Genomic DNA, 22,567 nt, shown 5'->3' on the forward strand with positions numbered 1-22,567 from the left:
TAGATTGATTACAGAATTCCAACTTAGTACCGAACATGGAACTAGGTAGCGCTATTAGCGTTAGCCATTGATTAGCTTGACAGGAAGTGTATGACAAATGCTTGACTGCACTGTGGAGCCATAGCGATTTAGCGTTTGTTGGGTGGATCAGTAACATGTAGCTCCGCCGTGTCTCCTGTCCAAAGCTCCCCAGCCGGACCCCAACACACCCAAACCGGAGGGCCGCCAGATCATCCCGGTGAAGGGGGAGCCACTGGGTGTGGTTAGCAACTGGCCGCCGGCGCTGCAGGCCGCGTTGGCACGCTGGGGCGCCACCCAGGGGAAGAGCCCCGCTCTCACTGCCCTCGACATCACCGGCAAACCCCTCTATACACTGACGTACGGTGAGGCCCCCACTAGCGAAACTTTGACGGATCACCACTGAGATAAGTCCCCATGGATGTTGTACATTACATTTCCTTACAGTCATTTAGCAGATGCTTTTATCCAACGCGACTTACAGAAAGTGCAATTCAGTCCCCGAAGATCCGAAGTACCAATAGTCGTAAATAGGAAGTGACCGCTCTACCAAATAGCCATCTCAAAACCATGCAGTACCGCGGAGTGCGCATTTGTGTTAAGCTTTTCTCTCTTGTCCGCCAGGGAAGCTGTGGAGTCGCAGCGTGAAGCTTGCGTTCACCCTCCTCAACAAGCTGGGCGCCAAGAACGAGCAGATCCTCAAGCCAGGCGACAGGGTGAGCGAATGACTCGTAGCCTGGAGTCGAGCAACCGAGAGCATTCGGCGCGTTAAACCTTTGAACGGCCTCTAGGTGGCGCTGGTGTACCCCAACAGTGACCCCGGGATGTTCTGGGTGGCCTTCTACGGCTGCCTCCTGGCCGAAGTCATACCCGTGCCGATTGAGGTGCCGCTGTCCCGCAAGGTGAGAGGTACTCCACATGTATCGTGCTGTCTCGTCGGTCGATTGTGATTAAAGTGGGACTCGCCCGTTCAGGACGCCGGAATCAGCCAGGTGGGCTTCCTGCTCGGCAGCTGCGGCGTTGGCCTGGCGCTGACCAGCGAGATCTGTCTAAAAGGCCTCCCGAAGACCCCCACGGGGGAAATACTGCAGTTTAAAGGTCAGCAAGCCTCCTACGAACTCCGGAGTCTGATACCATGCAACGGCCGAGCCCTCTGTGACCTTCGGTGTTCATGGAGAAAACAGCTCTAATTTGCATGATTTTCTCTGAATATTCACCTTTTCTGCTCTGGTAGGCTGGCCCAGACTCAAGTGGGTGGTGACGGATTCCAAATACCTGACCAAGCCTTCCAAAGACTGGCAGCCGCACATCCCCACCGCCAACACGGACCCGGCATACATTGAGGTCAGCATACCCTTCGGCATATGGACTCGAGGTCACCCATCGTTGAAACCTCACATTTTAAAGCTAAATACTGAAGCTAAAAACACCAGTGCAGGATGTTCCAGGGTCGTGATGACTTTGAGCGCATGTGTGTATGTGTGTGTCCCATCCCCTGTACAGTACAAGGCCAGCAAAGAGGGCACAGTGGTGGGGGTGGCCGTTTCCAAGGTGGCCATGCTGACCCACTGTCAGGCGCTGACCCAGGCCTGCAGCTACTGCGAGGGTGAGGGTCGCTCTCCGCTCTGGTAACGCAGCCGCTGGGGAATTCTCACCCCGTATTTCCTTTCCCATTTAGGCGAGACCTTGGTCAACGTGCTGGACTTTAAGAAGGACATGGGTCTGTGGCACGGCGTTCTCACAGTGAGTGACTTCCTGTCTCGCCCTTTACTTTCACGGCCAGCTCGTAGCTTCCTACCTACCTAGCAAATGGTAAAGTACCAATCACCTCAATCAGCGAAAGGAGCACGGAAAAAGAAGACAACATTGTGTCAGTAAAACCGGGGAGGACAATCAAATCCTAGAATTTCTGCCAGCGCCATCTTTGTTATTGTCCAATAGCAACCCCTGTCCTCTACACTGCCCTCTTGTGGGTGTTTGAAACAGTGGGTCCTATTTGCATATCGTCACCCTCTTAAAAAAATAAGTCATTTTTTTACAAAAATGTTTTTTTTGTTGCCTAAATCATCTCCTCATGATGCTGACCACCTCTGGCAAAATTGCCTACATACTGAGTTCAACAGATTATGCCAATCTACCCCTTTAATAGAGATTGCCTATGTCAAGAGTGTGTCAAGTTTTTTGTGTTTCCTGAAAAATCTGAAAAAGTGACTTAGGCGATTATTTTAAGAGGGTGACGATATGTAACCTGAGCATGGCGAAGCTTTGAATGACCAGATCATCTGCAAATGCCCGTTAGTTGATGTTTCATCTGTAGAAGAGGGTACGACTCCAGCTACCGCCTGGTTGGAGCTTCCTCTTCCTTGGTCACCGAGTTGCTTGTCGTTCTCCCGTCCATCTCCAGGCTGTGATGAACCGGATCCACACGATAAGCGTTCCCTACGCCGTGATGAAGGCTTGTCCTCTCTCCTGGGTGCAGAGGGTCCACATTCACAAAGGTACCCACACTGCCGTAAGCGCAACCAAACAGTCCTATGTTTTCCAACGAATGGCTTCGCTGTTCTACAGCTCGTTTGGCTCTGGTGAAATGCCGCGACCTCCACTGGGCCATGATGGCCCACCGCGACCAGCGAGACATCAGCCTGACGTCACTGAGGATGCTGATAGTGGCCGACGGTGCTAATCCCTGTGAGTCTACCGTGCCGTCTCAAACCGCCCTTCACGGTCCGCAACCTCTCATCCTCGGTGCCATATTCCCTTCCAGGGTCGGTGTCTTCCTGTGATGCCTTCCTCAACGTTTTCCAGTCCCACGGCCTGAAGCCGGAGGTCATCTGTCCCTGCGCCACCTCCCCCGAGGCCATGACCGTGGCAATACGCAGGTACGCGGCTTCACCCCTTTTGTTCACACTTCTAGTTTGGTGTCAGAAAAGGCTAGCCTTGGATTCACGCCCCTCCTCCTGCAGGCCGGGGCTTCCGGGCGCGCCGCTACCGGCCCGCGCCATCCTGTCCCTGGGCGGCCTGAGCCACGGCGTGATCAGGGTCAACACCGAGGACAAGAACTCTGCGCTCACCGTGCAAGACGTGGGGCACGTCATGCCCGGAGGTAAGGACGAGGTCAGAAGTCGACGGCCTTAAAACACAGAAACAGCCTTTTGAACCCGTTTTACCGCAGAAAAGGAATCACCCGGAGCCACGGCATCTAAAATTAAGACAACACTGCACAGGCTGGGGAACTTTGATTTCAGGTTGTATCAAGTTTTTCGAATTTTTTGATTCGCGACACAAGCCGAGATCCGAGTTTGGTGGCCGCCCCGCCGCCAATAGTGCTCTGGTGATTGTTTGTCAAACAGGTTTCCTTTTTCTGGTTTTGTCGGAGCTCATCTATTGGTTGTTGATTGCGTTATGTCGCCGTAAAGACTGAAAGACTTGCGATTAAATGAAACATGTTTGTTATTGTCCAAGACTAGGAAAAGACTGATCTGAGACTGTGTTGCACACGTGAATGATGATGACTCAGTGTGTAGGTTTTGCTGATTTTATTGTCGGCTGTAACACAGACATTAGCCACATAACTGGCGTCCAAACTTTTTGCCGCCGACACAGCCCTGAGCTAATGCTGTGACCGCATTTCGGCAAACTAATCACAGTTTTTCTTATTTACAAAACCAGTATAGCAATTGCTCCCATTTCCCCTCTGTACACGTACATTTACACACATTCCAAACCGACACTCGGCTCCAATACACAGTAGTCCCGCCACGAGGATACAGTTAGCTAGCGGCTAGCGATCGCATGCTATTAGCACTACCCAAGCTACTGTCGACCTCAACCATACAAGTTAAACGGCCATTCACTCACTTCACCGGAACTCTTTCGCTTGTTTATGCCTATTTACGTGTCGTTATACATCTTTACCTGTAACGCAGACATTAGCCACATTACTGGCGTCCAACCTCTTTGCCGCCAACACAGCACTAAACTAATGCTGTGACCACGTCTCGGCAAGCTAATCACAGTTAGTTTCACGCCGTCCTGTGGTGGAATGTGGTACTACATACTTACGAACAGTGAGTGAGAGGAAAGGAGCTAGTTGCTAACTCAGGAAATAAAATGAATTAAATATCAAAAAAAAAGGGAGGGGGATGTCCAGTCTTTGCACTCTCACAACTGTAAGATTACCACCTTAAACATAAGCGACCAAAATGATGGATCCGCGCTGGGACTCCATTAAAACTTCTAAAATTTCTTTCCGACTTTCAGTTTTCTGTCAGTGACCGTGCAAATGTTTAGTTGTAAGCCCACCACCAGGAATTGTCCGACATAGAAACCGCTGCTTGTGATGTATCGGTTTGAAGACAGCGGGATGCATTGCCCGCTACTAGCTACTGGGAAAATCATGAAAAAATCAGAAGTTGAATGAAAAAATATTTATTCCGTTCTGTTCCATGTTATGGAAGTGTGTTTAATTTAGAAAACAGTGCCTTTTTTTAATGTTAGGGCACACGCATGTACATCCATGATGTTGGTGCGTGAAGTGATGCTAGCCAAGTTGATGCAGAATGCTACGTTTTCAAAAAGCTAAATATTTATTTTCAGAAATCAAAAGTGAATCGGTGTGCTTAGTTTGTGTTACACAGGTAACGGTGTATAAGAATAAGAATTTGAATTTTACGCTACATGACCAACCATGGAGGAGCTAACAAAAATCTGTCTGATGAAGACAAGCGAGGTAGTCAGATGTTTTGCTAGATAAAATGCCAAACCAACAAGGAAAATGAAATTTAAAAAAGTCCATATCTTTAACATACTGCAAAATACCTTTTTAGTGTTTGTGAAGGTCAAAAAGTAAAAAAAAAGTGTTCGGAACACTGATGTAACGATTTTTTTTCTTTATTTTCACTGTTCATTACGTCAAAAGGAGTATTTTCCTGTTTGATCTACACCATGATTAAGTATATTTGTATAAATATTTTCAAAATTTACTTATTATTCTGATAGCCAGTTGCAGCTAATCAAAATATGTAATTTACTGTTTTTTACAATTGCACATTATTAATATTGAGCCGAATAAAGTTATTGTTATTAATGTTGTTTAAAGTTAGTTGAGTTCCTTTTTTCAAATTTAAAACATAACAAACCCGTTTAATGACGTTTCAAATTATTTCAATTTGATATAGGAGCCAACTGATCCATGAACTGAAGATATTCCTGTATATTGTTGTTTTGTTTTGTTTTTTTACCGCCATGCTATTTCTTAAAAAAAAAAAACTAGTGTGTTGCACTCAGTGAGCTGCTACGGAGACGACAAAATCATAATTCTGCATGCAACACGAGCTTTTGGAAAAAAAAAAATATCAAAGATAAAAAGCCCACCAAACAAATAAAAGTATTATAATATAGAATATAAAATATAATAATAAAATATAGATATTATGTGTAATACTATATTATAATTATATGTAAAATGTATATTTGCGAAAAATAAAGTAATTAAAATGATTCATTTACCCCGCATGTCATGGCTGTGAAAGCTCAATAAATCAACGTTTTGTTACATTTTAAAAAATCAGAAGGATAGGTGACCCTTGTCTCCATACATCTCCAGCGCTGATGTGCATCGTGAAGCCCGACGGGCCTCCTCAGCTCTGCAGGACGGACGAGATCGGGGAGATAATCATCAACTCCCGTGCCGGCGGCACCATGTACTACGGCCTGCCGGGGGTCACCAAGAACACCTTCGAGGTACCAGAGCAGAGATTTCACTTTTGAGGGGAACCTCTGCTCCTCTGTGGGTCACCTCACATGTTCTTCTGGGTTCCTCCTCGCAGGTGATTCCCGTCAATGCCAGCGGAGTTCCCATCGGAGAGATCCCCTTTGTGCGCTCGGGAATCCTGGGGTTCGTCGGCCCGGTGAGATAGAACATGTCACTGACTCATTACTTTGTCCGCGTTGGACATCAAGTCAGACTTGATGAGAGCCAGGAACAGGTGGAGGAACATCTAGAGAGGTGGAGGTGTGACCTGGAAGGGAGTGGGATGATGTCCAACAGTCCAGAGTGTCCAGAGGAGGTGGAGGAAAGTGTTCAAGCAGGTTGGAATGGGTAGAGAAAAGAGCATCAGAATGAAAGGAAAGGTGGAAAAGTTGGGGTGTCTGGTACCAAGACTTAGATGGAGAAAGATGATTGGCCGTAGGTTAGATGGAGGCAGGTGATTGGCTGAGGTTAGATGGAGGTAGGTGATTGGCTAATTTAGATGGAGGCAGGTGATTGGCTGACGGTTAGATGGAGGCAGGCGATTGGCTGAGGGTTAGATGGAGGCAGGCGATTGGCTGAGGGTTAGATGGAGGCAGGTGATTGGCTGAGATTAAATGGAGACAGGCGATTGGCTGAGGGTTAGATGGAGGCAGGTGATTGGCTAAGTTAGATGGAGGCAGGCGATTGGCTGAGGGTTAGATGGAGGCAGATGATTGGCTGAGAGTTAGATGGAGGCAGGTGATTGGCTGGGTTAGATGGAGGCAGGCGATTGGCTGAGGGTTAGATGGAGGCAGGTGATTGGCTGAGGTTAGATGGAAGCAGGTGATTGGCTGAGGGTTAGATGGAGGCAGGTGATTGGCTGAGTTAGATGGAGGCAGGTGATTGGCTGTGGTTAGATGGAGGCAGGTGCTTGGCTGGGTTAGATGGAGGCAGGTGATTGGCTGAGATTAAATGAAGACAGCCGATTGGCTGAGGGTTAGATGGAGGCAGGTGATTGGCTGAGGGTTAGTTGGAAGCAGGTGATTGGCTGAGGGTAAGATAGAGGCAGGTGATTGGCTGTGAGTCTGATGGAGTCAAGTGATTAGCCGAGGGTTAGATGGTGGCAGGTGATTGGCTGTGGAGGCCCCTAAACTTATTTACTTACTTACACGTAGAGTTGATAACCCTGCGCTCTCCTTCCGACCTCTGGCTACAGGGCAGCCTGATATTTGTGGTGGGCAAGATCGAAGGTCTGCTCCTGGTGAGCGGACGGAGGCACAACGCCGACGACCTGGTCGCCACTGCGCTCGCCGTGGAGCCGGTCAAGACCGTTTACCGCGGCAGGTGAGGAAGGCGGCAGGAGCTGAAGCCACCGAGATGTTTCCAGAGCGGGTGGTTTTGGGGATCCGGCTGCATCGGATCCTGGTGTGACTCAGAACTTGTGCGCCCCGTGTCAGGATCGCCGTCTTCTCCGTCACCGTGTTCTACGACGAGAGGGTGGTGATCGTGGCGGAGCAGCGACCGGACGCCAGCGAGGAGGACAGCTTCCAGTGGATGAGCCGCGTGCTCCAGGTACGTTCACCTGCCAGGAAACCGGCAGGTTTGGATGGCGGCCATATTTGGTCAAATCACAAATCTGACATCCTACACTTATGCTGTGAATACAATTACCTTTTTTTTAAGATACAAAGCGCATTTCAAGCCAATTTTATCCTTGTAATTTGAGCAATATATTCTTCGTGCCACCACGACATATTTGAATCGGCGCTGCTCTCACCAAATTTTGTTGCTTAATTTGTGTATCGTTTTTAATAATCATCACGGGCCCTGAGAATGCAAGTGGTGAACCCAGAAAGAATATTATCGGAATGGAAATTAAGCACGAAATTATGGCAAAGCATGAACGCGGTGTACGTGTCAGTGATATCGCACATGAATATAATCCCAATGCAACCATGATATGTACCATCTTAAAGCAAAAGGAATCTATAATAATGATAACTGTTATGTCGCAAAAATGGACATATAAACACGACAACATGGAAAAATTGCTTCTGATGTGGGTGAAGGAGAAAGAGAGGTTGGTTTGAAAACTTAAAAAGGTGGTGACATTCATGCAGTAGTGAGGCATGGGGAAAATTAATTTAAGATAAAAAAGAAAAAAAATAAACATACGAACCCACTTCTAGAACAGATTAAATTTGTTTCTTAAGGGACCACTTTATCATCATTATCTTGATGTTTTTGGTCAGTGCTGGGCACTCAAAACCAAATTATTGATTTAAGAAAGACGTGGATGAAAGGGTGAATGGTTGAACTTATTACGAACCAGTGGTGACTCTTGATAAAATTATCGGGGGGGTAACTTTGGCATTGACAACTAAGGTGACTCGTTAAATAGATAAATTAACAGGCGACTAGAAAATTAGTTTACTTTTTATTTCATTTAATTAATTTAATTTAATTTGATTTAAACGATTCACATTTGTCCTGTCAAAATTACATGGCAATACCACTTGTAACCACTGGGTGGCATAAACACAAAGATATTCCCTCAAGCTCAATAAGCTGCAAGAAAGGAATTAAATTTCCAATATTGGCCATTTTGGGTTGACCATTCATTCACAGAAAAATTGTCAGTTTACCTGAATATGAAGACAGAACCCTATTTGTCCATTGCACGTCTGACAAAAGTCCTCCCAAAAATTGCTCCAAAAAGGGGCGGTTCTCCATGGGGCAGCGCTGTATGCTGATTGGATAGCGACAACCGTCCGAACTGCTGCAACAGCGATTGAATGTCATTTTAATTCTTGTCGTGGCAACTATGTTGCAAGGGGGTTGTTATGGTAATGTCGGCGTCATTAGGCGGGGACAAAGGTACAACTTTTGGGGATTTACCTGGATCTGAATCTGATTTCAGTTCAACCTAGTTTTAGCTGATCAACTCTTCTATTTCCATAGCAAGCCACTGTAACCTTGACCTGCCCACAACCTTGGCAGCTACAGGTATATTTGAAAACTCCCCACAGGCCATTAGAACTGAAGAAGCTTCACGGATGAGGATAAGTTTCTTCAACAAGAAGATCTTGACAAGAAATCAGCATTACTTGGATTACTGGGAGCCTCTACAGACAATGCGATTTTAAGAATTCCTGCCCCTATAACAAACTGCCCCTGTTACGTACACTTGTGGGTGCCTTCCACGGCTACGCTAGGAGCTAGTTGTAGCCATGGGCCAGGAGCAGATGTCATCAGGTTGTGCACAGCCTTCACTGCCCACCTGCTCCTGGCCTCCAGCCCTCCCACTCTCTGCGCATTTGGCCTCTTCCCCCATCCAACATGCAGCGAGCTTCTTGCTCTGCACATCCATGTCTAGTTCTGATAGCAACCATCATGCTGACTTGGGTTGGACACCCATGTCCTCGATCTCCACAGGGAACGACCACCCCCGCCACCCTTGTCTCTGCAGTCTTGAATAAGAGTTTGGTACTTTGCGGCCCCTCCTCTCATGGGCCTCCTTGCACCCTTCCTCCCATGGCACTGTTAATCCCATCAGAATTATCTTCTGGTCTTTGGTTGACCACATGACAATGTCTGGCCAGAGGGTTGTTGTGACCATCTCCGGGGAACTGCAACCTCCAAGCATACTGTTCTCTCATGGGGTTGCGGCTTGAGGAATGTTAGGTTTTATTCTTTTGGTCAGAGTAGGCCCAGCTCCTTCCTTAAGAATAGTGATCTTTTTAGTGACCTCTTCTTGATTCAAGGAGGACGCCATCTGTACCACCCTTGGGATAGAGTCTGAGTTTCAGACAATCTGAGTCCCCTTATGGCTGCAGAGCTTGCGGAGTGGATCCCCTCTAAGCCCCTATGTATGCAGATGTGATGGTACTGGAAGGGTGTCGTACACAGACCTCAAGAGGAGGAGAGATCACAAGGCAAGTGGCCTTTAGCAGATCCCCATTTTGCTTAAGCCTCCTGCCTTCTTGCTCCAGACTTCTGCCTGCGCCGTGTGCCTTCTGGTTCTTGCATTTGCCTCTCCACAAAATTGTAAATTATCTGAGCCAACAGGCGCATCGGTTGCCAATGACGCCTTGCAGCTCCGGAAAGCTTACTGCCTGCTCTGCAGCCTACTTGTACCCGATCCTGGTGGCAACGTATGTCTATGGCTTAACACGACTCTGCTTGTCGCCACCTTGCACTCCTCAATGAATGAATTATTTAATTTCCATTTCATTTGGAATTGTTTTCCATTGGATGTGAAATTCGCAGCTGTAACACATCATAAACATTGATGCAGGGAACGTCCAGTTGTTTTGAACGTAGCCTTTCCGGTGGATACTTTCAAGCCACCCCGTCCCCAATTCCATGTTCGACGTAGTGCTTGTCCTATCGCTTCGTGTATCGAATCACGCCGGGGTGCTTGTTCTCCCTACAGGCCATCGACAGCATCCACCAGGTGGGGCTCTACTGCCTGGCCCTGGTTCCGGCCAACACGCTCCCCAAGACCCCGCTGGGCGGCATCCACATCTCGGACACCAAGCAGTTCTTCCTGGACGGCAATCTGCACCCCTGCAACATCCTGATGTGCCCCCACACTTGCGTCACCAACCTGCCCAAGCCTCGGCAGAAGCAGCCAGGTGCCTGTGTGTGTGTGCACACGTGTGTGTGTGTGTGTGTTTGTGCATGCATGTGATTACCTTGAATGACTACTTCAGCCATCTTTTCAGTTTCCTTGCCTTAAGGTTTTTGAGAAAGTAGTATCTGCCAGTGAGTAACCTCAGTGGGGTTCCACAGGAGTCTGCTCTGGGTCCACTGTTGTTTTCGTTCTACACACTGCACCGTGCAGACGATCTCCAGCTTTGTATGCCATGAAGCAAACGGACTGGATACACATGCACCCTTTTCCTGCTAAGAACCCACTTCCGAACCTGGCCGAGACAGGAATTGATCATTTCTGAGCATGCCAGTGCAGTGGTTGGTACCTCTGCCTCCTAACTGTGGAGTTTCCTCTGTGTTCCTCCCACTGTCCAAAAAACCTGCAGGAGGTCCATTGGAAGCCTCCAGACATACAACCATTCTCCCTCTCATTCATGTCTGGACAATGTAGGGTCTCCAATGAACCTCCTGCATGTCTTTGACCTGTCGCAGGGAACCTAGAGAACATAGAATGGAACTCTACACAGAACGGCCCCCTGTGGGACTTGAACCAGGGACCTTCTTGCTGTTAGGTAGAAGTGGTAACTGCTCCACCACTGTTCCCCCCTCTATAAATATGTTATTTTTTATTATTATGTTTTCATTGTTTTACATGGACATACATGCACATATTGGTATCCAACCCTTACGCCCCTTTGGCCACTCCCATAGTTGGTGTTGGCCCCGCGTCCGTCATGGTGGGCAACCTGGTGGCTGGAAAGAGGATCGCCCAGGCCGCAGGGCGGGACCTGGGCATGATCGAAGACCAGGATCTTGTGCGCAAGGTACCTCCGACCGACAAGCCACTCGAACCGGTTGCTTCCTCTGCTTTGTCATGTTTGGGTTTGTGAAGGAGCTACAGTGGAACCTTGACTTACGAGTACATCAACTTCAGCTACCCATAGATCAGAAGTCGTAGCCTAGTCTCGGGTTGAGATTTTACAAAGACTGTGAATGTTATAGGGTCACTATTTACAAGTAGACTATAAGTAGATTCTTGCAGCAATTTTTCCCCACCATGCAGTTTTTTTCACCGGGTATCTGCAGGGCCTCTGCCATTCCGTCCCATCACTTTTTCCTCTTTACTTAGTTGTGATACATCGGGGAGTTGACTTCTTCCAAGCAGGGCTGTTCTGGCCACAGTTCCACGATCCTCTCCTCTTTGGATAGTCCATATTGATCAGGGCGTCCTTTGTACCTGTTCATCTAAACCACCAACAAATACCGTCTCTGCCGCCAACACTGCTCCGGTGATTGTTTGTCTACCAGGTTTCCTGTAGACTGATCTAAGAAAGTAAGATTACCACCTTATACTTAACAACCAAGATGATGGACTGATGCCACTTCGTTTTTAGTCGGCAACCGTTGCACATCTTTAGGTGTAAGTTCAGTATTAGAAGTTTTCCAACATACGATCAGTGGTTTTGTGGATTTTTTTTCCTTCGTGATACGAGCCAAGATCCAAGATAGGGCCGAGCATTTGACACCAATGTGGCCGCCATGAAGTGCCGTTTAAAGACGGTCGGACACGCCGCTTGCAACTAGCTAGTCCAGAGACAGTATGGGAAAAACATAAGCGAAGTGTGTGTGTGTGTGTTGTGGAATTGTCTGTGAAGAGGTGGAGAAATTGTTGCCAGATGATGTAGAGCGTCTGTGACAAGGTAGGAGACATTTATGGGGATTTGGTGCAGCGGACGGCGGAAACGTCCCCAAACAAGGAGTCGGAAGGGGCATTCAAAGCCGGTCGGGGATGGTTTGATGGTTTTAAAGAGGAGCGTCATTCACTACTTTCGCATAATATCTCTTAACCCTCATATTATGTTAAGGGTCAATTTGACCCATTTCACCCATTGACCCAATGGTTCAAATTGACCCTTAACATAATATGAGGGCAAATGAAGTTTAGCCATAAAGTGTAGCAAAGTATGGGCGTTACATTTAGCAACACATTGTAGCATTAAGTGTGTAGACAGTGAGTTAAGCGATAGAGCACCAAATGAAAAACTCTTATTCTTATTGAAAAACATATTGAAAATCTTATTGAAAAATTAAATCTTACTGAATCTTATTCATCTTATTGATCCCCATTGGAGAAATTAGTTTGTCACAGCAGCGCATCAATAACAACATCAATAAATATGAATATGAATATGAATATAAATAAAAGAGACAAGTGACAACAACAACAGCAAGGATAAAAATAGATTGCAGAATGACAACAAGGATAATGATTTAATCAGATATCCGCGCTCTGTCACTGAACCACTGTCACTCCTAAGTCAAGGTATTACTGTACACTCCGAGTCCTCCAGAAGGAGGCTCTCCGGTGTTTTAATGCCGTTTCGTCCGACGCATTTGCTCCTTATTGCCGACTGGCAGGAGCTCAGCAGAATCTCAGTCTCATAGTACCTGGGCTCTTGTCTCCTTCTGCTCTCGCCTCTCGCTGGACGTAGCTCTGTATGTGGCCCACCGTCATGGTAAGAACCTCGGCCTTGTTTCCCTCTTGCCGGCGATTTGCTCGGTTCCTTTGGAAGAAAATTGCATGTTTTGCCTTGAGGTCCCTCTTTGAGGATGCATTTTTCTTTTCAGTTTTTATATAGATCGTCTGAATATCTGCAACGTGACGCCTTTGTGACAAAGTGCACGTCTCCGTTGGACGAGAACCTCATTTGTCCGTCTTTTTTTGCCCCAGCACCAGTACCTGACCGAGGCTCTGCAATGGCGAGCGCAGACCGACCCAGATCACGTCTTGTTCGTGCTTCTCAACGCGAAGGTAAGTCTCCATAAGTTGGAGGCCGAATGTTCTCTGCTGCATGTTTCTAGCATGTTCTCGCTGCGCAGGGAGTGGCGGTGAGCACGGCCACCTGCGTGCAGCTTCACAAGCGAGCGGAGAAGATCGCCGCGGCGCTCACCGAGAAGGGCTGCATCAACACCGGCGAAAACGTGGTGCTGCTTTACACCCCCGGTAGGTCTGGCCTTTGGTCTGATATCTACGCCTCCAGGATCAGACGTTTTCACACCCGTTGTTGGTTCTGCTCCTCCAGGTATCGATCTGATTGCCTCTTTCTATGGCTGTCTCTACGCTGGATGCGTTCCCGTCAATGTCAGGCCGCCGCACCCGCAGAACCTGGCCGCCACCCTGCCAACCGTTCGCATGATTATCGATGTAAGAATGTGTAAAGATCTCCCGTACCGGGTTCCCGGTATAGGAGGATGGTCCCTCCGTTGTGAGCAGCACCGTGCAGGATTTTGAACGGATGACTGTTCGTAGCGTCTGACGGATCGTGCCTGTTTTGTTGGCAGGTCAGTAAAGCGGCATGCATCCTCACTACTCAAAACCTCATGCGGATTCTGCGCTCTAAGGAAGCCGCCGCCTCTGTCAACATCAAAACATGGCCGACAATCATTGACACCGGTGAGTGACCCGATGCTTCTACCATTGGCTAGAAGAGTCACTTCGGCACCTTAGGCCAAATGTTAGCGTCGAAGGTCATGGATGCAGTGATCAGAATTCCATATCAGAATCGGAATTAGACAAACTTTATTTGTCGCAGAGGGGCAAATATGTACAAATAAATATGTGTGTTCATATATAGGCTGCACTTGTCTATAAGCCGCAGGTGTCCACTTTGTAACATGAGATGTTTACACAGAAACACATTTTTTAACTTTTAATTAAAAACATACTGGTAACAATGGGAAAGAGTAGTGGAAAATTAGACTGAGAGCAGAAGTCAGCATTTGTGAAAAGCAGTATGGCTTCATGCCTAGAGAGAGTACTACAGATGCAGTGTTTGCTTTGAGAATGCTAATAGAGAAGTACAGAGAAGGCCAAAGGGAGCTGCATTGTTTTTGTAGACCTAGAAAAAGCATATGACAGGGTGCCAAGAGAGGAGCTCTCGTTGTATGAGGAAGTCTTGAGTGGTAGAGAAGTATGTTAAACTGGTGCAGGACATGTATGCTAGCTGTGAGACAGTGGTGCGGTGTGCTGTAGGGGTAACAGAGAAGTTCAAGGTGGAGGTGGGACTCCATCAGGGATCAGCTCTGAGCCCCTTCTTGTTCGCAATGGTGATGGACAGCCTGGCAGATGAGGTTAGACAGGAATCTCCATGGATCATGATGTTTGCGGATGACATTGTGCTCTGTAGTGAGAGCAGAAAACAGGTAGAGGGAAATCTAGAGAGGTGGAGGTATGCTCTGGAAAAGAGAGGAATGAAAGACAGAATATATGTGTGTGAATGAGAGGAACTCTGGTGGAATGGTGAGGCTACAGGGAGTGGAGATCAAGAAGCTTGAGGATTTCAGGTACTTAGGGTCAACAGTCCAGAGCAACGGAGAGTGCGGAAAAGAGGTGAAGAGACGGGTCCAAGCAGGTTGGAATGGGTGGAGAAAAGTGTCAGGGGTACTATGTGATAGAAGACTATCGGCCAGAATAAAAGGAAAGGTGTACAAGACAGTGGTTAGACTAGCGATGCTTTATGGCCTAGAAACTGTTTCAGTGACGAAAAGACAGGAGGCAGAACTAGAGGTCGCAGGGATGAAGATGTTGAGGTTCTCTTTGGGAGTGACCAGAATGGATAGGATCAGGAATGAGTCTATCTAAGGAACAGCGCATGTTAGATGTTTTGGAGAGAAGGTCAGAGAAGCCAGACTGAGATGGTTCGGTCATGTACAGAGGAGGGATAGAGAATATCTTGGTAAACAAATGCTGGAATTGGAGCTGGCATAGCAAGAGGTCTTGAGGAAGACCCAAAAGAAGATTTTATGTGAGAGAGGATAAGAAGGTAGTTGATGTGAGAGAGGAGGATACAGAGAATAGGTTTAGATGGAGAAAGTTGATACGACCCCTGAAGGGAAAACCCAAAAGAAGGAGAAGAAGAAGATCCACAAATATGTACTGGAAATGCTTTTTTCCGAACAGTGTCTGTAACTCGGCTAATGATAAAGATTAAGAATAAATAACAAAAGGAAAAGTCCATCCTTCCATTTTCTGTGCCCTCTGTCCTATTCCAGCTGATCGCTATCTTCATCTTCCTCCTGCGTATGGATATGATATAAGAATAAGAACAACTTTATTTATCCTGAAGGAAATTGTTGTGCCAGAGTTTCAAGTAAAACATGACAATAATTGATAATAGCAGGAAGGAGGGAGAATAAGAAATACAAATAAAAATATAAAGTGTCAAAGTCAAGACTATAAAATGTTTTAAGGTCTTAAAAAGTACAAAGATTTGAATATTGCCTTCGACTGAAGGAAGAGGAATTAATATAGACCATTAAAGTGTTTTTCTTCATAGTTGGAATTGAACAGCCTCAGAATTTCCTAGTATATCATTGTTCTGATAACAATAGCCTAATGTTTTGGCGGCATGAAGCTCGTTAGCCCCAAAAAAATCCATAAATTAGCTGCATCATTGTTTAAGCCGCAGTGTACAAAGCGTGTGGAAAAATTAGTGGCTTATAGTCCAGAAATTACGGTATATAAATTAAAAATAAGGTAAAAGTGAATTGAAAAATAAAGTAAAGTAAACTCCAACATATTTGAATAAACGGTACATTTGCACTGCGTAATCCATATATTTTCAGGGCTGTTGATTACTAGTAGCGTTAGCTCTGGCAGCTAACAAAATCTCTGTTTACGTTAGCCTATTGTTAGCCTGGTTGTTAGCCCTGTCGGAAAAATACGGCTACTGCAGCGAGGGATGAGGAGGATGGTAACGCAGAAAGAGGTTGGACCTAAAAATAAAAATCTAAGAAATTCTAAGCTAGAAGCATAGCAAAAAACGAAAAACTGTTGAAATGCTACTCCATGCAAGAGCATTGACCCGGACCAACAATAACAAACTTTGAGGGGCGGTAGAAGGCTCAGTCAATGTGTGCGTATGTGCACAGAGGTGTTTTCTAAGCCGGCTTTGACTCACAAAAAAACAAATCCCCCTTCTCCTTGCAGATGATCTTCCTCGCCGACGGCCCCCGCAGATCTACAAACCACCCACAGCTGAGATGATAGCTTACCTGGACTTCAGCGTGTCCACCACAGGCATGCTCACCGGGGTCAAGGTACGGCAGATCTTCATCGTCACCCTCATTGTCAGTCAGGCACATTTATCAACGCACTACCCCGATAATTTGTATTCCTGATCAAAAATATAATGACACACCAAACCATACAACCACAAATACCCCCGATATCACTCCAGGGAATCTCAATTCTGGACGGAAAATGCAGCAACTCTTTTATTAGAAAATGTTTTACAGAAAATTTATTCCCTGGACGTCGAAACAAAAATAATATTTTAAATAAATTTGATAAGGAATCAATTGCGACTCTGCAGACTATGTATCTGATTCTACCAATACCATCTACCAAGGCAAAAGAGACGCACTTCAAAATTATGAATGACATCTACCCATCTAAGGAATTATTGAGGTTACTTTTTAACATTGAAGATAATATTTGTACATTTTGTGAAGACAATATTGAAACCACTGACCATATATTTTTCTAGCGCAAAAAAGTACAAGGCTTCTGGGCTAAAACTCAAAATTGGATTCAAGACAAATTTCCATCATCACAAATTTCTTTCTCAAGAGATGATATAACATTTGGTTTACTTTTAAGCAACAAAAGAGATGAACTCTGTGTCAATGTTATTTCAGGTCTGGCCAAGTTCTTTATACACAAATATATAATGCAAAAATGTTCCTCCAATTTTGCATTCTTTATAAACAATTTTGAATTATATAAGAAGTCCTTAAAACTTATGGAAAATCCAAAAACCAAAACATATACAGTTTTATTACTGGTATTTCTTTAGATCCATTAAGTTAAATACCTATTGTATTCCTCTTGCCATTTTTTTACATGGTTATTATTATTAATTTTATTATTGTAATTTATCAATTTTTCTCTCACAGTTAATTGATTGCATACATAATGAATGTCCTTCTGTTTCCTCGTACCTGTTTATATCCTTGACATTTGATTCTATTCAGCCATGTTTGTTTGTTTATATGTTTTGTCTGTTTATGTGCATAAAAAATTTAAAAAAAGAAAAAGAAAAAAAAGGTGTCCTCATCCATAGCCTGGTCACCTCCAGACCCTCCAAAAAAATCCCTAAAACTGGAGGTGGGACCCCCTGTCCTCCAGCAGCTTCACCTGCTGTCCATAGAATCCAGGATGACCTCCACTTCCTGGTCCACCTGCTCCACTCTCCCTTCCACCCCCTCTGGTATTATTGGATGCAGAGCGTTCTTTGCTCACTCCTCCACCCTTCCTCCTGCCATCACACATGCTGACAGCCGTCCTCGGTTTCAGGCTGAATTCAAAAACCATCTGGTCAAAGGGGCCTCCTCCCTGGCATCCTTGTTCCAACAGCTATCAATGGGTTTATCTTTATTTCATTTTGACAAATAAAACATATTATTTTTTACATTATTATTATAATATCATTATTATCATAATATTTGTATGATCATTAGTAATGCTATTATTATTATCGATCATATTTAATATAAATATTATTATATTATTATATTCCCATTATTATCATTAATTATGTTATTGATTCTACTCTATTATTATTGTTATTATTAGCATGATGATTATTAAAGAAGAAGCTCCTCTGAGGGTGAAACAAGTGAAGAAATTGAGGTCCAGTTTCTATGACAAGAAGATTTTGACAAAAATTGAGCATAATAATCATTATTTTATCATCATTAGATTATAAACATAATTATTATTGATTTTATTATTAGTATAACTACGATATTATTATTGTCATTATTTGCATAATAATCCTTATATTATTATTATTTCATATTATTTACATTAGTGTCATTGGTACTGTTATTGTTATTGTTAGTAGTAGAAGGAGGAGGAGGAGGATGATTATTAGTAGTATTATTATTATATCATCATGTTTCTATTATTATTTATTTTATTATTAGCATTACTACTATATTAGTACTAGCTTGATAATTATTATTTTTCAATATATTATTAGTATATTTATTATTGCGACTATTAATATTATTATAATTTCTAAAGTCACAAATCTACATATTGTGCATCGTAACACTCCTGGTTGCAACTCATTTGCCCTCATTTTATGTTTTTCCCTGCTGCAGGCTTGTGTCTAGCCGATGTTTAAAGGTCGGCAGGCAGAGTTGGTCAATAGCAGAGGTCGTGCTTGCTGTTTGCTTTCCCGTCACATTGAAATTGTGTCGCCGTGTCCGTCTCAGATCTCCCACGCCGCCGTCAGCGCACTGTGCCGCTCCATCAAGCTGCAGTGCGAGCTGTACTCCTCCCGCCAGATCGCCATCTGCCTGGATCCCTACTGTGGCCTGGGCTTCGTGCTGTGGTGCCTCGCAAGGTACGGGGCGTCCCTGGGGCGGTGGCGGCGGAGGGGGGGGGGGGCATGTTTGCACATTGTTATGCAGCAAATCAAGTGTTGCCTCACATCCGCTCCGGCGTTTTTGCAGCGTTTACTCAGGTCACCAGTCCATCCTGATTCCCCCCTTCGAGCTAGAGAGCTGCCTGTCCCTGTGGCTGAGCACGCTCAGTCAGTACCGCGTCAGGGACACCTTCTGCTCCTACTCCGTGATGGAGTTCTGCACCAAAGGCCTGGGGACGCAGACGGAGCTGCTCAAGGTAGCCCCTCAAACAGAATCTGCGCTAGCGCATGGAGATCGGATCACTAATCGTGAATGTGTTCCAGGCCCGCGGCGTGAACCTGTCGTGCGTCCGGAGCTGTGTGGTGATCGCCGAGGAGCGTCCCCGCCTGGCCCTCACGCACTCCTTCTCCAAGCTCTTCAAGGATCTGGGCCTGTCCTCCAGGGCGGTCAGCACCGCTTTCGGCTCCAGGGTCAACCTGGCCGTCTGCCTGCAGGTACGCCCGCCATTTGGGGGGTCCGGCATGTAAAATCTGAGCCACCGTGTCACCTTCTTCTTTTTTGTCACAGGGCACCACTGGCCCGGATCCCTGCACCGTCTACGTGGACATGAAATCTCTCCGCCACGACAGGTGAGCATTATTCATCCATTCATCCCGTCACACCCGCCAAATATTCACGGTCCGTCTACCTGCTGTCTCCTCTTTCAGGGTGAGGCTAGTGGAGAGAGGGGCCCCCCAGAGTCTTCCGCTCATGGAGTCCGGGAAGGTCCGTCTGGACATCTTTTGACGCATTAATGGTGAAGTTGCGTACTCTGGTTCTTCATGACTCAGCTTTTTATCTGCTTGGTCATCAGATCCTGCCAGGAGTCCGAGTCATCATTGTCAATCCTGAGACCAGAGGCCCGCTGGGTGACTCCCACCTCGGAGAGGTGAGGGGAAGCTGTGGATTTGATTGTTAGCCTACTGTTTCGGGGTTTCTGCGCTGGACCTGTTTTTTTTTTTGTTCTATTCTTCTTTGTCCATCTTCTAGGTCTGGGTGAACAGTCCTCACAATGCCAGCGGCTACTACACCATCTACGGAGAGGAGAGCCTTCAGGCCGACCATTTTAACACCAAGCTCAGCTTCGGAGACCCCCAGACCCTGTGGGCCAGAACGGGATATCTGGGGTTTGTAAAGAGGACAGACCTCCTGGACGCCAGCGGGGGTGAGCGGGACCTCGCCGAGCTAAAACGAAAATATAAGAAAATGCAGGTTGACTCAGTTTCGATTTACAGGTGACATAAAGCACACAACAGGGAGCTGGTGCAGGACATGTATGCCAGCTATGAGACAATGGGGAGTCCCAGCAGGTTGGAATGGGTGGAGAAAAGTACCAGGTGTGATAAAAGAGTGTATCAGGACAGAAGGATGGGTGCAGAAGACGGAGGTGAAGAGCAACCATGGTTGTTTTGGAGAATCTGAGGAGAAGGCAGGGGGCAGAGCTGGAGGCGGCAGAGGTGAAGATGCAGCAGTTGTGAATGATGGAGATGATTGCGAATGAGTCCATCAGAGGGACAGCACATGGTAGATGTTCGGGAGATAAAGTCAGACTGATATGGTTTGAACATGGACAGAGAAGGGATGGTGGAGATCAGGCAGGAGGTCTTATGGATGGAGGGAAAAGAGGACAAGAAGTGAGTCGGTATGAGATGAGGTTAAATGGAGGCAGATGATTGGCTGTGACCCCTGAAGAAAGCAGCTCATCCTGTTCTCATCCTGGGTTTTCACTCATTCTCCTGTTGCCTCCAACCACATCCACAGATCGCCATGATGCTCTGTTCGTGGTGGGCTCCCTTGACGAGACCCTGGAGCTCCGGGGCCTCCGCTACCACCCCATCGACATTGAAACGTCGGTGTCCCGAGCTCATCGCAGTATTGCTGAGAGGTAAGGCTTTTGAAATGATCTCGACGGTCTGGCGGCGAACCTCCGGTCACCGCGTTCTCCGTCCCCCTCCTTGCAGCGCCGTGTTCACGTGGACAAACCTTCTGGTGGTGGTGTCCGAGCTGTGTGGCTCGGAGCAGGACGCGCTGGATCTGGTGCCACTGATCACCAACGTGGTCCTGGAGGAGCACCACCTCATCGTGGGCGTGGTGGTAATCGTGGACCCCGGGGTCATACCCATTAACTCCAGGGGCGAGAAGCAGCGAATGCACCTCCGTGACTCCTTCTTAGCTGACCAGCTGGATCCCATCTACGTCGCTTACAATATGTGATGCTGCTGCAGAGTCGCCTCGCAAATCCACATCACCCTCTTCGCGGCTTGGACGAAACAAAAAAAAATGAATAAACGAAAGCATGAACTGTCACGGAGCTCCGTGTGACACCAGCATATGTTGACCACTGCATGTGTGTGACTGGACCTTCATGTTCGGAGTCGTTCACTGTGTTTTATCGATAGTTTTTTTTTTTCATATTTTAATTTCAGACAACCGAACTGAGCTGCCGGAACGGTTCCACTGACAACTGCAAAAGGAAAAAAAAAAAAATCAAGGTTGCACTTTAAGGTGAAGGGTGGAGCGACACATTCTTTATTAACCGGGAAAAAAAAATATCTCGCTCCATAATAACCACGGGAAAAAACAAACAAAAAAAAAAAACTTTCCCTTTGTGTCTACCCCGACCCCGAGAGCTACCGCACTTAAAACATTTTTACAATTTTTTGCCGCTTTTAGAGCAAAAACGTTTGCCGCAAACCCCAGCGGACAGAAGCACGGCGAGCAAACGTCGAGTCCCCTGCCCGACCCGTCATCCAGTCGACCCCCGCGTTTCCCACCATGCCGAAGCCAAATAGACCCCCCCCCCCCCTTCAAATGATGCTCTCCTGCCTTACGAAAACTTCAGCCATACATTCCTGCCCCGAATTCGAATTATTCCTCTATCGTGGCTGTCCCTTCGCGGGTTGGACGTGTGAATCCTGACGGACAGCCAAAGGGATCCAAATGAAAGAGGCCATATTCTGTACTGTACCTCTTTATAAAAGGCTTCTTTATTTTAGATACTGTATGTTGCTGTATAGATATTTTTATTGTATAAATGTATAAATATTTCACCTATACAGTTTGAGCCCCCTCCGAGACGTGACTAAAGTAGGCTGTAGCAGGAATAAGACTGTAAATAACATATATCTACTTGGATGGTACTTTTAAGCAAGCAGGAACGGTTGCGTGACGGTTTAGAGATGAATAATTGTGAACAAATGTGAGTCCGGACACATGTGATGTTGCACTTTCTCCAAATACGTCTATTTTATTATGACAATGAGGCTTTATAACTTAGCGTTTCAGGAGCAGTTACCACTCTGAGGAGCTACGGCTACCACTGTTAAAGGGCCATAAAAACATTTTTTTGGAAAATGTGTAGAGAAAAGGCTAATTATTTTATGAGATGTAAGTCCTAACGTACCATGCTCAGTTTTGTACAACATCGAGCGAGCTTTTGAGAGCGAACCCCTTTTTTTTTAATCTCATCCTGACACTCAGAAGTTGATTAGAAACATGTTTGTGGATCTTAATTGGAAAATGAATTTTAAAGTTCTGATGGCATTGTGATGATTCATCATATATCCGGATTTTTTTTTTTGTCCATTCACTGGATTTTCACGCTCTTGTGGATGCGGTGGCGAAGCCATGTCTGAAAAATAGCTAAAAATACAAACAAAAAAAACATGGGACTGGAAAAATATTTGT

The 22,567-nt window shown here is 46.1% G+C and overlaps 1 protein-coding gene across 4 annotated transcripts in view; it reads left to right on the forward strand.

Moving 5' to 3' along the window:
- dip2bb (DIP2 acetate--CoA ligase B (putative)b) overlaps positions 1–21,208 on the forward strand; it is a 35,628-nt gene extending 14,420 nt beyond the window's left edge. For 2 of the 4 annotated variants that reach the window (XM_086168335.1, XM_086168338.1), the window contains 32 exons: positions 186–383; positions 643–734; positions 810–920; positions 993–1,116; positions 1,253–1,362; positions 1,522–1,624; positions 1,697–1,761; positions 2,423–2,516; positions 2,587–2,706; positions 2,783–2,897; positions 2,982–3,121; positions 5,624–5,760; positions 5,847–5,927; positions 6,966–7,093; positions 7,207–7,321; positions 10,185–10,386; positions 11,117–11,229; positions 12,898–12,921; positions 13,137–13,217; positions 13,286–13,409; positions 13,489–13,610; positions 13,748–13,859; positions 16,395–16,504; positions 18,689–18,819; positions 18,929–19,097; positions 19,165–19,335; positions 19,409–19,470; positions 19,549–19,606; positions 19,695–19,769; positions 19,871–20,045; positions 20,642–20,765; positions 20,842–21,208. In XM_086168335.1, coding sequence (XP_086024461.1) covers positions 186–383; positions 643–734; positions 810–920; positions 993–1,116; positions 1,253–1,362; positions 1,522–1,624; positions 1,697–1,761; positions 2,423–2,516; positions 2,587–2,706; positions 2,783–2,897; positions 2,982–3,121; positions 5,624–5,760; positions 5,847–5,927; positions 6,966–7,093; positions 7,207–7,321; positions 10,185–10,386; positions 11,117–11,229; positions 12,898–12,921; positions 13,137–13,217; positions 13,286–13,409; positions 13,489–13,610; positions 13,748–13,859; positions 16,395–16,504; positions 18,689–18,819; positions 18,929–19,097; positions 19,165–19,335; positions 19,409–19,470; positions 19,549–19,606; positions 19,695–19,769; positions 19,871–20,045; positions 20,642–20,765; positions 20,842–21,094 — 3,839 coding nt within the window. In that variant the 3' untranslated portion in view covers positions 21,095–21,208. The remainder of the gene's footprint in view (positions 1–185; positions 384–642; positions 735–809; positions 921–992; positions 1,117–1,252; positions 1,363–1,521; positions 1,625–1,696; positions 1,762–2,422; positions 2,517–2,586; positions 2,707–2,782; positions 2,898–2,981; positions 3,122–5,623; positions 5,761–5,846; positions 5,928–6,965; positions 7,094–7,206; positions 7,322–10,184; positions 10,387–11,116; positions 11,230–12,897; positions 12,922–13,136; positions 13,218–13,285; positions 13,410–13,488; positions 13,611–13,747; positions 13,860–16,394; positions 16,505–18,688; positions 18,820–18,928; positions 19,098–19,164; positions 19,336–19,408; positions 19,471–19,548; positions 19,607–19,694; positions 19,770–19,870; positions 20,046–20,641; positions 20,766–20,841) is intronic. The other 2 variants (XM_086168336.1, XM_086168337.1) reach the window with 1 other exon arrangement.
- Positions 21,209–22,567: the final 1,359 nt, after the last annotated feature.

This window comes from Fistularia commersonii, chromosome 21 (assembly GCF_037954325.1).
Source record: "Fistularia commersonii isolate RoL2024-O1a breed Wild chromosome 21, RoL_Fcom_v1.0, whole genome shotgun sequence".
NCBI classification, from domain to species: Eukaryota; Metazoa; Chordata; class Actinopteri; order Syngnathiformes; family Fistulariidae; genus Fistularia; species Fistularia commersonii.